The sequence below is a fragment of the Limanda limanda genome, chromosome 1 (genome assembly GCF_963576545.1).
Source record: "Limanda limanda chromosome 1, fLimLim1.1, whole genome shotgun sequence".
In the NCBI taxonomy this organism is placed as follows: domain Eukaryota; kingdom Metazoa; phylum Chordata; class Actinopteri; order Pleuronectiformes; family Pleuronectidae; genus Limanda; species Limanda limanda.
In genome coordinates this window covers 36,480,291-36,495,829 of record NC_083636.1, presented here as the reverse complement: position 1 = coordinate 36,495,829, position 15,539 = coordinate 36,480,291, and the positions used below count along the sequence as shown (strand labels likewise).

At 43.6% G+C, this 15,539-nt stretch overlaps 1 protein-coding gene across 1 annotated transcript; it reads right to left on the bottom strand.

Annotated features, from left to right (window-relative positions):
• Positions 1-1,054: 1,054 nt before the first annotated feature.
• Positions 1,055-14,466, bottom strand: slc27a4 (solute carrier family 27 member 4). The gene is made up of 14 exons (XM_061075723.1): positions 14,064-14,466; positions 11,828-11,989; positions 9,069-9,279; positions 8,766-8,949; positions 7,097-7,255; positions 5,829-5,898; positions 5,562-5,653; positions 4,951-5,060; positions 4,496-4,705; positions 4,156-4,282; positions 3,499-3,636; positions 3,248-3,412; positions 2,430-2,576; positions 1,055-2,102 (listed from the first exon to the last, which is right to left on the bottom strand). The coding sequence occupies exons 2-14, from the start codon at positions 11,986-11,988 to the stop codon at positions 1,945-1,947; spliced, it is 1,932 nt and encodes a 643-aa protein (XP_060931706.1). The 5' UTR covers position 11,989; positions 14,064-14,466; the 3' UTR covers positions 1,055-1,944.
• Between the last annotated feature and the right edge of the window lie 1,073 nt (positions 14,467-15,539).

Genomic DNA, 15,539 nt, shown 5'->3' with positions numbered 1-15,539 from the left:
CTACATCTCTTCGAGCGGGTAGAGGGATAGAAGGAGGGAAGAGATGACGGAGGGGGTTGGCAGAAAGACGATAAAGGCCTAAAGTAAAAGGTGCTGAGCAAACGGTAACGTGGGTGAATGATATCGTCAGGACAACTAAAGTTACCGTCAGGATTGAGAGATCAGAGGGAGGAAGTCAAGTAGACAGATTGGTGGAAATTTCAAGTAGCCTCGAAAAAATTAGGTGACCTGATGAAGGGGTCAGTCGCTAAAAAGCAGCTTTGAGAGTTCCCCTACGACAGAAAATGTCTAAAAACTAATAAGATAATGGAGGATAGAAGCTGAAGGAGAAGAGGGAAGGGAAACGTCCAGCGCAGGGAACCATATGAGACACTATGTGTGGGCCAGGGCCTGTGAGTCTGGGAGGTGAACTCACAGTAAGGCACAGTGCTCTGCTCGTGGTCAATGATGCTCATTCATGCTGCTGCGACCTCCGATGACAAAAGACAAGAATCGATGACAAAGCACATTTTTCCTCTTCTTCTGTTTCCATACAGTGTCCCTCCTCCCTGCCCTTGAATCTTTGGATCGTTCGGCTCTCCTGAATCTGGCAGAACATCCGGCTTTAGCGACAGAAAATACTTCAAAACAAATTAAACACACACAAGAGCTTCTCTCTCTTCACTAGAGTGTTTCAGAAGAATATTTCCGCACACCGTACGATACGTCTACGTTTAACGACCGACCTGCACAATACTCAGTCAGTGACCAGCGCTGTGAGTGGAGAAAGCCCCATGTGTTCAGCCCAGGGTTGAATCAGTCAGATCACTTTTCGTATGTGTTATTGAGCCACTGATATAAAATGCAGGAAACCGATTTGGATAGAGATTCAAAAAAGAAAAAAAACCCTGATACACAAGAAAGCTTTTACAACATAAATTACTAAAAACTATTCTTAAATATGTAAACAAACACTACAACTTAAATATATTTGGTGTGATGCAGACATATTTAAACGCAAAGATTTGTTTTATATCAGCTCTGGTGCGGCTGATTATTGCACTGCAGGAGTGAACCCTTCAGCTGGAGCCACTGGTCTGATTCAACCTCTGCACTTCACACGTTCATCAGTTCCCTTTACAATTCATCCTGGTGTCCCTCCTTCACTCTCAGTGCAAACTGGAAATGAAGAAGAGGAGACCAGAGGGGTCTTTTCAGGTAAAGGTGTGGTTGTCACAGGTGTGTCACTGCTGGCTGATTGTGCAGGTGAGGTCGATGACTCCAGTTTTTCAAAAAAACAACATTGCTAAAATAGCGATCAGAGAAAGAGAGAGAGAGAGATTAGGTCCTTGTCGGTCCCTCCGATGTGTTCTGAATCCATATTCCTCTTCATCATCCATAAAGTTTGTGGTGTTCTGTAGGTTTCAAGTTTTTGCATTCAAGATGCCAGGCAGCCTGTACTCCTGACGACCCCCCTCCTCTCCCAGCCACCCGTGGTGTCCCCCCCCATAACATCTGGTTCAGTGGATCGTGATGAACACACCGTGGGGGGGTGGGCTGTTTGAGTTTGAGAGCTGTGTGCACCGGGATTATGTGGCGATGAAGAGCGGTTTCAAGTTACCAAATAGCCCTGGTCGCTGGGTTTGTGCATCTCGGTGTTTGCTGAGGTAGGGAGAGGAGTTGCCGGGGAGATTTCAGGAGGGATAATTGGAATAGTGCTGTGAGTGTGTGTGTGTCTATGTGTGTCTTTGAGTCTGTGTGTGCAGCGTGCTAAGAGCTAAGTGAGCTTGGGAATATAACATGTCTGTGTGTGTTGGCATTAGAATGAGCACATGTGAATTTGTATGGCTATTACTTTGTATGTGTATGCGGGGACAAGGTTCTGCGTTCTGCTCTCAAAATATGTTCCTCCCTCTATGTGTGAGTGTGTGTGTGTCTGTATAAATGTCGTCGTCAGCCTAGTCATCACAATTTGTGTTTCCCTGACAGTATCGAGCGGTAAAACTCCTCATCCAGCCGCACATAGCGCCCTCTGCTGGAATCCATGAAGTAGAGTCTGTCCGACACTGCGCTCGGGTCGAATCCTTCCCTACGCATATCCGTCTTCTGAAACTTAAATGTTGCTGAGAAAGAGAGAAACGGAGAAAAAGTGTTGCTATTTCAGTTTGTCCTACAATGCATTCAAAAACATTTTAGTTTTTTGATATCGCTATTGAACAGATGTGATTTCTCATATCTTCGCACTCTCAAGTGAGATTTAAGGTGAGAAAATGTCAAAACAAAATTCCGCAAAAGAATGTGTAAACATTTAGCGAGTGACACTCACACATTATTGAGGGGGAGATGGCTTTACTGTCTTCTTCTAAACAAGTTTTTTCGAATTGCATTTTAAGACCGCCTGTATTTATTGTCAATGTTTTACACAAACAGCAATGGAAAGAGCGTTGTACCTGTCTTGTTGACCTCTGGAAGGAAGCGGAGGAACACGGGTCTGGCGTACGGAGGCAGCGCCTTCTCCATGTCCTTCACAAACTTCTCCAGGTCGGTGTTGTTAGACGGATCAGCGACGGCTGCCATGCCAGCCTTTCCCTCTGCTCCTGCTCACACACAAACAGGCGAGTTAGAGGTTAGAGCCGAGGAGTCAGGTCAGGCAGATGCTTGGGTTCATGCAAGATACTGTCCTCTTAATTTTACACAGTACGTTTCTTATTCATATACTGCTGGTAAAGTCTTACAGCAGATGAGATCTGTCTGCCTGTCTTCATTTACATCTGTATATCATTGATGCCATTATTTTTTATTTTGGTGGCTCAATGGACAGTACGTTTTTCATGTTGCCTTCTGTGATCAGTACGACTTGTGTATCTTGTTATTTGTCGCTGTACTTTCCTGATCAAACTAGTTCCCCTCTTTGAGGGTTAATAAAGTTATCTAATCTAATCACATTGACTGAAAAGTGCCATTTTCAGATTTGTCTTTAGAGTCCCTCAGTCTGCAAAGCGTCAACTACAGTTCAGCTTTATATTTAAAGACTGAAAAGACAATACAGTTTGATCAATTTCTCTCTAATCAGCGTGTCCCTGCATGTTGCTTTAAAAATCAATGATTTAGATTTAGCTTTCAAGGATGCTTTGAATTGAGACAGGTTTTAAAATAATACTTAAATCCAACTGAAAACAGGAATGCTGCATGAGAATGTTTACACAAATTGACCTTTTAATGTCAAATATATAAATTCAAACATGCACAATAAGTAAGAGGACGTTACCTGGTACTTCCACTCCGTACACAACTACATCTTTCATTTCTAGCAGCCTGCTGAGCGTTCCCTCCACCTCAGTCGTGGAGACGTTCTCTCCTTTCCAGCGGAAAGTGTCTCCTGTTCGGTCCTTGAAATACATGCTGCCGTAAATGTCCATGATCAACACATCGCCTGGTGAGAGGAGGATCATATTAATTAGATTTACTCAATAAAGAAAATGGTGAATAGCTTCATATGTGTGTGATTGTGGGACTAACCGGAGAGATAGGCACTGTCTCCCTTCTTGAAGACACTGTGAGAAATCTTCTTGCTGGTTGCCGTTTGGTTGACGTAGCCATCAAACCTCCTGAGGGGGTCGTTCTGAATGATCCTGCCTACGAGCTGGCCAGGTTCACCTAGGAGGAGAGAGAGAGAGAGAAACACAGAGAAGTGGGAAAGACCAGACATATTAATGAATGAAACAAACTATAACTGCCATTTTAGTGTATTATTTGAGCTCCACCAGGTTTGTCAAAGGTCTGTGCATTTCTGTGTTAACAACAAATCACTCACATTACAAACACAATGCTATGCTAGTCATTTGGGGACTGCAGGATGGCTGATTTTGAAAAGTGGCTTTTGATATCATGCCAATATACACATTTTTATGTTGCATCATAAGTCTTAGGTGAGGCCATCAGTCTTTGTGGTGAAAGACAAATCCTTGTGCAAATAGCCAGAACCACTACAGAGTAAGCACTCAGCTTTAATTCACTGTTAATCAAACATGTGTTTGTGGATGTGAATGTACTAACAGCTGTATATTTGTCTGCTTAACACCACGTCTGTTTGTTCACTAAAGCTTACCAAGCTAATGTATAGTTTAATATGTGTACACACACACACATACACACACACATACACAGTACACATACCAGGTTTACAGGGAATGCAGACGCCGTCAGGCCCCCGAATGAGTTCCATGGTCTCTTCATCAACCCTCACCAGTCTGATGGGGTAGATGAAGGGTAGAATTTGACTGTTGAAGCCACAGGCTCCGACCTAGAGGACAGACAAACAATGTCAACAACCATAGTGTGGATCAGTGTGGTGATGAAACGCCAGAGGCTGTTGGAGCTCTTACAAAAAGTAAAGCCTTTGATAACACTGTGAAGTTCTCTCAGCGGAAAGTCGTCTACACATAATAGTAATTTTCCTCAAAAAATGACTTTGATGTTTGGTGAGAGCGACAGAACTTCAGTGCACGCTCCCTACCCTGTTATCGAAGTTGCCCAGGCTGCAGTTGCACTCTGTGGCTCCGTAGAACTCTGCAATCTGTGGGATATTGAAGCGGTTCATAAACTCCTCCCATATGCTCTGGCGGAGGCCGTTACCCAGCGCCATGCGCACCCGATGCCGCTTCTCTGTGTCCCGCACTGGCTGGTTCAACAGGTATCTGCAGATCTCGCCAATGTACTGCACGATCTGTTGGAGGATGGTGGTAAGGAACAATAATTTAGTGATGAGACATAACAGAGATATGAATTCACTTATTACAGATTTAATACCTTGCTCATAATAATGAAAAAATCGTTCCACAGAGGGGGAATAACATTAAATCTTGAGATTACGTTTATGGGATGTGACATGTAATAAGTCTTCAGCGGCACTGAGAGGCTACAGTGTGCTACTCAATAACCAAAGGAGTCTGTAATTTACACGGTGCTTACAGTGCAGTTGTATTTGGCGCAGTCGTCCCAGAAACGCGAGGCAGAGAACTTCTTTCTGATGACTACGGTCATGCCATGGATCAAACACTGGCCCACTCCCACAATGTTTCCTGTGGAAAGAGAAATACGAGCTGTCAGGGTCGTAGGGTACAAGTCACAACATGGAAATATACAAAGACGTTAATAACAATAATAAACTAATATTATACACCGTCAAAAACTGCATAGTATAGCAGAAAGGCTCAATGTGGTTGAATTGGACTTATTTTCCCCCTTCGTACAATTTGTTTGGAGACATCTTAAAACAGCAAATGAACTCAACTCAACAACTGTCTGAGCCAACTACATGACTGTGCTAGTTTGAGTTAAATGGCTCCTGTAGCCGGCTGTGATCTGCATGATGTGGTCGCAGATGTGAAAAATCAAACAGTTGATTTTCAATCTAGGATCTAGGATCTAGCATCTAGGATTTATCAAGGTATGATCTAGAGAAGGACTGAAGTACTTTGCCTTCTTGATGCAGATTTTATAAATGCATTTTGGTTTGGACCAGAGCAAATTATATATCTAAAAGCCCATCTACTCTCAATACTGCACAGTTATGACTTTACCTGCAGAGTGGTAGAGTGGAAGGCAATCATACAGCACATCGTCTGACGTCATCCTGAAGCCGTAATATACCAGAGCTGCCATGCGGTAGTACCTGAACACCAGGGTGTGGTGGGGAAAGTGAATAAAGTACAAATAAGTCTGACATGTTTTATGTTGTTTCTCTTCCACTACGATATTTGAACTACACATGAAAGCAGCAGTGGATCAACAGAGAGAGCAGCTGCGGTTCTTGTGTGTCTTTAGTTAGCTGCACGGCTCCTTCCTACCTGCTGTGCACAACAATGGCAGCTTTCGGCATTCCAGTGGTTCCTGATGTGTAGATGTAGAACAGGCGATCTGAAGCAGAGAGAACAGTGAGAGTGAGAAAACATAGAAAAAGTGTAAATGATTGGGTTTAATCCTTATTTAGAGGCCTTGATACAGTTTAATTATTATTTGAGCATCGATTGGTTATTGTCTACATATAGATATATAAAGGTTTTCCCCTAGCACAGCACATTCCTAGCTTACATGCACAGTGGGACATCAACAAAAATGTATCAAAATAGATCAAATTAATTAAATAAAATACAGGCAACTGAGTTCCAGAGTTCCCTGATATCACAATGGAGCCCTTGTGTTTGGATTTCACTTTCCTGCTCTCACTTGATCTTATCTGGAGCGACAACCACTGTTAAGCAGCCCCTCTGTGCAGCGATACTTCACTTTCACACTACACCACACTACGAACTGTATGTGTACACTTGCACAGGCTCTAATCACATCTGAATGTGACCTTACTGTTCTAATCCTGATGCGTTTTGTTTGTGTCCAGATAGTCAGAGAAAGGTTTTACAAGCATGAGCAAAGGTCGCAGGTTTTATAGCAGAAGCCGCCTGTGTGGCAGCCATGTTGGGCTGAGGTCGCCGATATAATAAATATGAATCAGCAGGTAGGACTTGATTAATTGTTCTGATTCTGATTCAGTTTTGTATGTTGTAAAAGTGTTTTGAGGCAAAGTTGTGATTTTTTGTCTCTGTCTAAAATGGTCTTGACTTGTTTATTAGGATTCAAATCATTCTGTTGACCCAGATACTGTGTAAGAGTTGCCTTAGAAACAAGCAATAGATATCATCCCTAGTGAGGCATCAGTAACTGCCTATTACAAGAAAAACAGTGGAATCATTTCTCTCATTAGCTTGTGACCATTAACTTATGAATCATGCAAATGCTTTATTTATGTGTGAACAATATTAATAAGAAATGTATTGTTTCACAGATGACAAGAGTCACAATTTCCAATGTGATGTAGCGGCGGGATTTCATTGACTTTGAGTTATTCCCTATATTTATTGCCCTGAAGATATTATCGACCACTTGTCAACCGGTCTGTGCCGCCCGACTCAGTGGAAGCAAAGAAATTACTTTTTGATATTGCTTTAGTTCAAGTGCGCACTGACAGTCCGACTATGAATTGGACACCCTGAAAGAATATCACCAAAATTATTCCCAAGAGCAACTGTAAAATGTCTGGAAAACTGACGAGGTTTCTTACCTGTGAAGCAGCGTGGGGGCCGGCTGGGAAGGTGGGAGGGGGCCGCAGCCAGCAGGGGCTCCAGGCACTCGGTGCCCTGTGGGACTCGTTTGGGGTCCCAGTCTCCGGAGCAGAACGTCTGCACCGTCGTCCCCATTGAACTGTGGACCTCGCAAACAGCTTCGAGAGGGGAGACAAACACATTAGGAACAAATTAGGTTATTTCCCATCGCCGACTGCAAGAGGACGGCATGTGGTGTAACATTTAAGCACCGGAGCAGACAAGGAACAAAGGAGAAAAACATTAGGGGCGGAAATTGGGAGAGTGAGAGAGAGAGAGAAAAAAAGAAACATCTTAAATATTTTCCCCTTGAAAAACTGACTTCCTTTAAAAGCCCTGTGTCATGCTGGCTCAGTGCTAATGCTAGTGCCTCGACTCGGCCGGGCTCAGGAGCCAAGAGGCTGCGTTTCTAATTACTTAAAAGGTATAAAAAGCACATGACAGGTCCAGGATCCAGCACATAAACTCTTCCATCAATCCTAACATAGTCTCCAACACCACACTGCTGCGTCAGCGCTGGAGAATGGTCTGGTTGCACTGTCATCATTTTTCTAAGGGGGGAAAACACTCTGGCTTGTTTATGTGACTTTAACCAATCACAGTTACCTTGGGCGGTACTAATCCAAAGATGCAGCTAGGGTGTGTCAAGGAGGGGACTTGTTTAGGTGGAAAATGTGCACGCCCCCCAAAATAGTCAATGAAAAGACATATGTCAAATGTGGGCGAGCACAATCACAGGGGGATTTTGTAAATGTAATAGGCCAAAAGTGGAAAGAGAGGATAGTGTCGGCTGAATTTGGCGCCCAACACCCGGATCGGACATCCTGTGAGTCAGACTAATCCCAGGATGACCATCTGAAGACTAATTCGCTCATACCTGATGGCTGATCTCAACAGCTATAACTTTGTAGCTGTTGCGATCAGGGCTTTTCAGATTATGTAGGGACCCAGAAAAGGATAATGAGGAGACTGAAATAGATCCTTAAATTAATGTTTGGCCAATCGACTGAGCTGCTGCAATTTCTTTTAATCCATTAAAACAACAGACGTAATGTAACAATGCAGCTAATTTATAAAACACAATATATCAATCAAAAGGGGTTTATACTGGTATTAAATCAGCTCTTTTGTTTTAGTTTTTGTTCCAACTTTCTGTCAAAAAAATTGTCTGATAGTATTTAGCTGAGTATCGTACAGTACATATCTGTCTGCATGTCAGTGCTGCAGGTCACCCCCCCCCCTTACATATACAGTACCTCTTATCTGTTTCATGTTATCATTTATCAGATAATCTTTCATGCTTGGACCTTGAACACGGGACATTGATGATGGAGACATTTCTCTACTTCCTTCTTCATTATTTCTTCCCTTTCCTTCATCCGCCAGCCATTTAAAGCTGCAGTGACTGATATTAGAGAGACACCTCCTTCAAAAGCCATCCATCTTTTATGACCTGCACCACTCAGCGCTCTCAGTCTCACAGCGGAAGCAGAACAACACTCAACAGCATGAGGCGTCGTCAGACAGATTGTAAAGCCCTCGGAGACAGATTTCCAGCTACAATCTTGAATGTGTTGACGTAACAAACAAAATCCGTCACATATCCTTCACATGCTTCTCCACACTCACCATCAGTCAGCTCGGCGCCAAAGACCACAGCCTTGGCATTGGAGATGGTGACACAGTGAACCAAGGCCTCTAGTCTCAGATTGAAGTTGATCAGAGCAGCCTCTACTCCGATCTTGGCCATGCCCAGCCAGAGGCCCACGTACTGGGGCCTGTTCTCCATGAAGAGGGCCACCACATCACCATCCTGAGGAGAGAAACAACAAAAAGAGGAACTTGTGAAGCTGACTGCCATAAACTTATCGACTGACTTTGAATCTTATTTGTTTTCTGTCATGTTTTAGGGGAAATGTTTTATAGATGTACCTTGAAACCCCGCTCTAGCAGCAGGTTAGCCACTCTGTTGGAGTACTCGTCCAACTCTCGGAAGCTCCACTTCTCCCCCGTCCCCTCGAAGATGAGTGCTGTCTTGTCACCGTGGCGACGCACTGTCTCAGCAAAGATCTTGGGAAGGGTGTTCTTCTCTTTGAGGTGACGTCTGACGTTCATCTTCACACGCAACAACACACCTGCCGCACTGAAGTAGAAAGAGATAATTCATTATTAAAAAGGGAAACTCCACAGGTTGAAATTGCTTTGGCAAGGCTTTGGAAAAAAACAAATTAAATATTTATTGTGACCAATGATGGTGACTTTTACAACACTTATCTCAGACAGGTTTAGGAGTCAGTTGATTTTTACTGATGAAGCTCATCTAACTAACCTACGGTATCTATCTTGCAGTATATTCTATTTATCTAACTATGCTGTTCGAAAGGTAATGAGGCACAAAAGGTTATGACAGAGATGACTGGGTGGCAGTAAATGGAAACATCTCACTTTATGGTGCAAAGGTACAGGGAGGGATCGGAAACATTATAAAAATCTATAGAGCCAAGTTACTTCACAGCAACACAGTGATGGTGATAATGATTTTTATCTTTGAGGATTACTTTCATGTAGGTCACGATAACCACAATTGATTGTTGCAGAGTTGTCTCTATATTTCATTATCTCCACCAGTGAGGTTTTTTTGCTTTCATTGCTGTTTCTCTGTTAACAGGATTACACAAAAACTATTTATTTGAAACTTGATGGAAGGTTATGGGCCAAGGAAGAACACATTCATTATTTTGGATTCAATTAACGGGAAGAAACCAATGATCTTCAGGAAAAAAATGTGTAAAGATGAAGTTTGGTGTACATCTGAATGATGATGCAGATGTATTGGATCGCAATGTATATATGTATATGCAATACGGTGATAAAGTGGTCAATCAGCCTTGAAGGAGGTTTGAATCACGGATTGCCGTTGTAGTTTATACACTTCACCGCAATAAAGCTGTTTGATGCCGTTTCTAATGCAACACATGAGCTGCATGTACTCTAAACTATGTAAATAATGTAATGACAGGTTTGTGTGTACTGGGGGTTGGTTTAGTCCACCATAGACGGTGAGAGGTGAACCATACAAGTTTCTGACATTGTAAAGACCTATCCCACGTCACCACAGATTGCACAACAAGAATTTATGAGTCACTCAGGAAACAGCCTCCTTCACCCGGTCAGATATGGTGAATTGTTAACCTTGAGGCCTCAGACAGAGCACCACACTATCAGAATTATACACTTTGAGCTATTTGTAGCCTGGCAGGTAAACCCAGCTTGGAGGCTGAAAGTTTAGGAAGTTATCGGTCTTAAAGAGATAATGATAGTTGTGGTAAGACATTTCCGCAAAATGTCTTTAAAACACGAACTGATCTTTGCCTCTCAGTGGTTAAAGAGATAATTAGAGCTTATCACTACTTGTTAAGTCACTTTGTCATATTTCTCATGGAGAAATACAAAAAACGCTATTGAGGAGAAATAAGGATGTGATTCACTAATCCCTTCCAAGAGCAAACCCCAAATGTAAACACTAGCTTTGGGTGAGACAGTCACTCTTATCCCCCATTCTCCTCACTGTTGTATGCTTTTTTCTAAAATACTTCAAGCTACCGGTTATGTCACATAGTTTGAACACATGCGCGACAGAAATATGCAGCCGTTACAAACATTGACTAATAAATCAGGTCTGTTGAACAAGAGCCTCAGGTCCTGGCCATTGAGTTCTAAAAAGATGAGTGTCTACATTTTTGCAAAGATTAAGATGTGAAAACCAGTGCACGTGTTCCTCTGTTGGACGACCCTGTTGACACTTGAAACAATAAAGTTTTGTCAGTGTGAAGTTTGAAAAGGATCTTGACCTGGTGAATGATTTTAAAAATGAATTAAGAAAACATTACTGTCAATGAGTGGATATAATTGTGTTGTGTCATCACATATGATTCTGCTGAGAGGTGATAAATGATCAATCTGATTTATAGCCCTGTCCTATGAACATGTCTTTGAAAGGCTTAGCAAAGGTCGGCAAAGATCTTTAAACTTTTTATTGGTCATATTCTGACTTTTCAATAACATATGGCGCAATTGTTTATGTTAAATGTTTCTTTGCAACCATAGTGAGAACAAATGTCTTATTCAAATTACTTTGTGTCCAAGGTTTTGTTCTGGCTGACAAAAACTATCCCAAGGAACATTGACTGAGAAGCATTTCAGTCTTTTTACAGTGGCACAGTTTATTTCATTGTACTGCACTTGACGTGAAATAATTGTAGCTGTTCTCCCACATATACTTAACTTATAATTAACGCTGTAAGAATTATAGCTCTTTAACATAAGAAAACTACAATTCCCTAATTTCACAAGACGATAATGAGGCTTTTGTTCTAACACTGCTCCCACAAGGTGGATATTAATACCTAATTTAAGCTGAAAGTCAGCAATGTATCCTCAGAGCCATTGTTGCACTTGAGTTCCAGTGTTCTGGAGTACAGAGCCTAAACAGCAGCTAATTTGTCATTGTCAAAGTACATACGGCACAATACTGTGCCTCACACTTCCTGTTATAGCAAAGACGTAATCAGTTGAAAAGCGGTAAATGAAAAATCAATGGTAGTATTTCTTCCCATGCTTGGGAGAGACTGCAAAGCATTTCAATTCGATGGCTTTTCTGGGTTCAATTATTCATCATTAATAACACCTACTGTAAGTCTCTGCCGATAGTTTTGGCAAAAATCTGCAGGAAGCTCCATCCTCCGCTTCCCAGATAGAAGATCAGGATGGCCGGCAAAACCTGGTACCAGGGCAAGCCCACCAGCAGCCTCAGCACAAACAGCAGGGCTGTGCAGCACCCTAGACGCATCATCCTGGAGGAATGCACACACAAAAAAGGAAAGAGATAGTGAGCGAGAGGCTGAAGACTGTGGCTTGCAACTCCAAACATTTCAGACTAAACATCTTCTCAGTAGGAGACATGTTCAATTGGGGTTCAAGCAAGTTTCGCAACAGCGGTATTCAAACCAATCCACTCTGGATGTTATCTCTGAGAAGAGTTGAATCGAGTGCAACTGGACTTGGCTGCAGATCGGGTGGGAAATCCCGGTTATTAAACTCATGGCCTCTGTAACGACAGTTGTTATAGAGACACATGGAGTCACCTGTTGTTTACACTGATTCTACAGTCGGTTAGAAATGAAGAAGCCTCTTGGTCGGGAGGGGAAACGTCCTCAAGGTCTACGACCACGTACAGCTGCTAGTACTGTAGAGAACGTCACCGTATCCCTGATATCTTTTGGTTACATGGCTTCAGTGAAATAAACAATGGCCGTCCTGATAACTTGTATTACAAAGGTTCAATTTCAACCGTCTCACTTGACTCTGGGTTTTGCAGTTGTGAGCATGTTCATAAGAGGTGAAGTAGTGGGTTGTTAATATGAGAAGAAACCCTGATATTTTCCATTAGTGTCAGTTATAGCCGAATCTAACCGTAACATTCAACAGAAATAAAAAATGAAGAAGAATATTATTAATTACTTTGACTATTTTTGCTTTGCTTTGCCCAATGTACATATCTTCTAATGATCTGATTGGTTATATGTTGACAGGTTTCGATCAACCTGCTCCAGAGCAGGTTAGGGATTCAGCATAGGTTGCCATGGTGATTTCCCCTGGCAGGAAGTGAACCAGTTTCGTAGGAGTGAAAAACCAGAATGTAAACCTGAAGTTACCTCAATCCCCACACACCTTTTTTATAGTACAGACCCCTGGATGACTGAGAACCTTCACAAGCGTCCTAGGCCCATTAGCCTCACAAAAACTACTTAAGTGGCCATATGAGGAGTGTGGTACATTTCTTTTGTTTTTAAGTGTTCGATATTAATGAAACCAAGAAATCCTTTCGAGTTTCTTTTTTCTCTGCAGGCGAAATGAAGCCCAAGGCTGAAGAGACCTTGGGGAAACCCTTATTCAAAGTAAATAGTGCATTTGTGACAGCTAAGAACCACAGAGGACAGCTTGTGTGGAGCTCAGTGCCACCTGATAGCTGGGAAGATGATCCCAAACCAGTGACAGATAGGTTCACATTGCATATTACATATTCATTAGGCTGCTTAGAAGGGTAGAATTATGGGACAACAATTGAGCCTTAATGGAAAAAACGTCGATTTTATCACAGTAACGCAGGTTTTCCAAGAAGCTGACTGGATATTTTTTTGCTCTGTGTCCCTGCACGTGGCTCTAATGGTGGTGATGGCTTCATGATGGCAATTCAATAACCCTGCTGCTATTTACACCACCACCGCTCTGTGACTGGACGATTAAATTACAATCCAAGCGGCTCAGCATGATAGAATATGTGACACGTCAGGGGAAAGAAACGCAGTAAAAGGAGCAGCAGCAGCCACTCCACAGTTTAACGACAAAATATAAACCGTCATCATTTGCTGCTGCTGCTGCTGCTGCTGCTGCTACACCCGGAAATTTAGCAGGCGCATAGCATCATATTGCGGTACTAGATAGCAGGGGAACCATTGGGAGGCTCAACCCACTAATGGTGAGACGACACCTCACCAACCATGTGCGCGTCCAGACCAGAGACTGTATGGTTCAGACGAGGCCTTCATCGGCTTATGGAGGAAGCGGATGGACAGTGTGACAACATCAGCAACCCCGCTACAGGAGGAGGAAGATGAAGAGGAGGAAGAGGAGGCACGCTGGGTGGATAGCTGCCCGCATTCACATCACCCATCCCGGGGCTTGGGAGCCGCTCGGGTCCGGTCTGTGGAACCTGCGAGCTCCACAAGGTTGAGAAAGGACAAGAGACACAGTTCCAGGGGTCTGACTCCCTTTCTCCGGGGAAGGACAAATAACCGGAGCGATCGGTGATGTGAATCATCACAGGGGGGGGTGCTCAGACCGGGAGGTGGGGGGTTGGTTACGTACCTTGCACTGGACTCGCACCGTCACAGCATGTATGTGCAGAAATCCCCCTGACGCGTAAATTCGTTGTGTGCGATTCCACCTTGATCGGCTTAGCCCGGTTCCACAGAGGCTCACACGGACACACACACACGCACACACAGACCGGGATCCCCCCCTCCTCCTCTGGGTGTGAGAGCCACACCGAGCCGCTGCTGCTGCTGCTGCTCCTCCTGCTGCTCCTCCTGCTCCTCTCCTCCGGCCGATCGGGAGTCAGGCTGGCGTGACGGTGCCTGTGGACTTTGACCCCGCGATCCTCCTCCTCATCACCCGGCCGCTGGCAGCCCTTCCTGGGATCATTGTGGCCGATCAGCCTCGCTCGCTGCTGTGGCAAGAACGTAATTCAAATGACCTTACAATTTTTGCTAAGCTGCGCCCGCCCACCACCGTCAACGTCCCATCACTTGTATCAGGAATAAGGGCTGACGGACGTGCGCCTCAGCCAATGGAGAGCCGCCGTCTATTTGCGAGGCTCATCCGGCAGGGGCGGGTTTGCGGCACTGGTGAAGAGGAAATGCGGCGCGGCCCTGCTGCCTGCTCGCCTCTTTTATATTTACAGAGCAGGCTGCTAGCTCACAGACAGCAGCTTCCATCCTGCGAGATACCAAGGCCCTGATGCGGAACCGTGGAGCGTAAAATGAGCCCTGCCTCTCCCCGTAGAGGCCGCCCAGCCACGTCCATTCATTATTCCGCACTCAGCAAACAATCTGTGCTTTAAATGAAGGAGGAAGGACGAGGTGTCAAATAATGCTGCCATAACCTGCCACTGAGGGCTAATAAAAGGTGAAACCAGCCAAACAATCAGCCTGCTGGTTTTCCCTACATCAGCTGATTACATGGTTTAAGTAGATCTTGGGCCAGAGGCTGGTTGTTCACTTAAAAACCTGCAATTGTATGAGATAAGTCCTGAAGCCCATAATGTTAAAACATAACTAGAATGGCTATGAGTAGAGGACATAGGTCCACTAAGGCCCAACAGCCTTGTTAGATTCAATGAAGATGCTCACACGTATAGAAATCAGTCCCATAAAAGTGCCACATTATTTCCAATCAAGATTCATCAGAAAAAAGTGGAAATGTCCAAAAACACCACTATGCCACTTCTCGCGATGTTGAAAAATAAATCCTGGATCCACACCAAAATTTGGTTCCTCTCTGACCTATCACTCCACCAAGTTCGCGGGTACTCTGTCCTGTAGTTTTTCGGTAATCTAGTTCATAAACAAACCAACAAACCCACGGAGAGGGGTGAAAATACAACCTCCGTGGCAAAATACCTTTGGCCTAGTTTTCATTACAGCGGTTTAACACGTCATTAAACACTATTATAGATATAGATCATTACTGAAGGAATCGAGAGCTCAAATTCACAAGGATGTATTTTTTTTTTTCAAATTCTTACAGAACAACGTACAGAATTAAGTCCTTTTCTTACTGGAC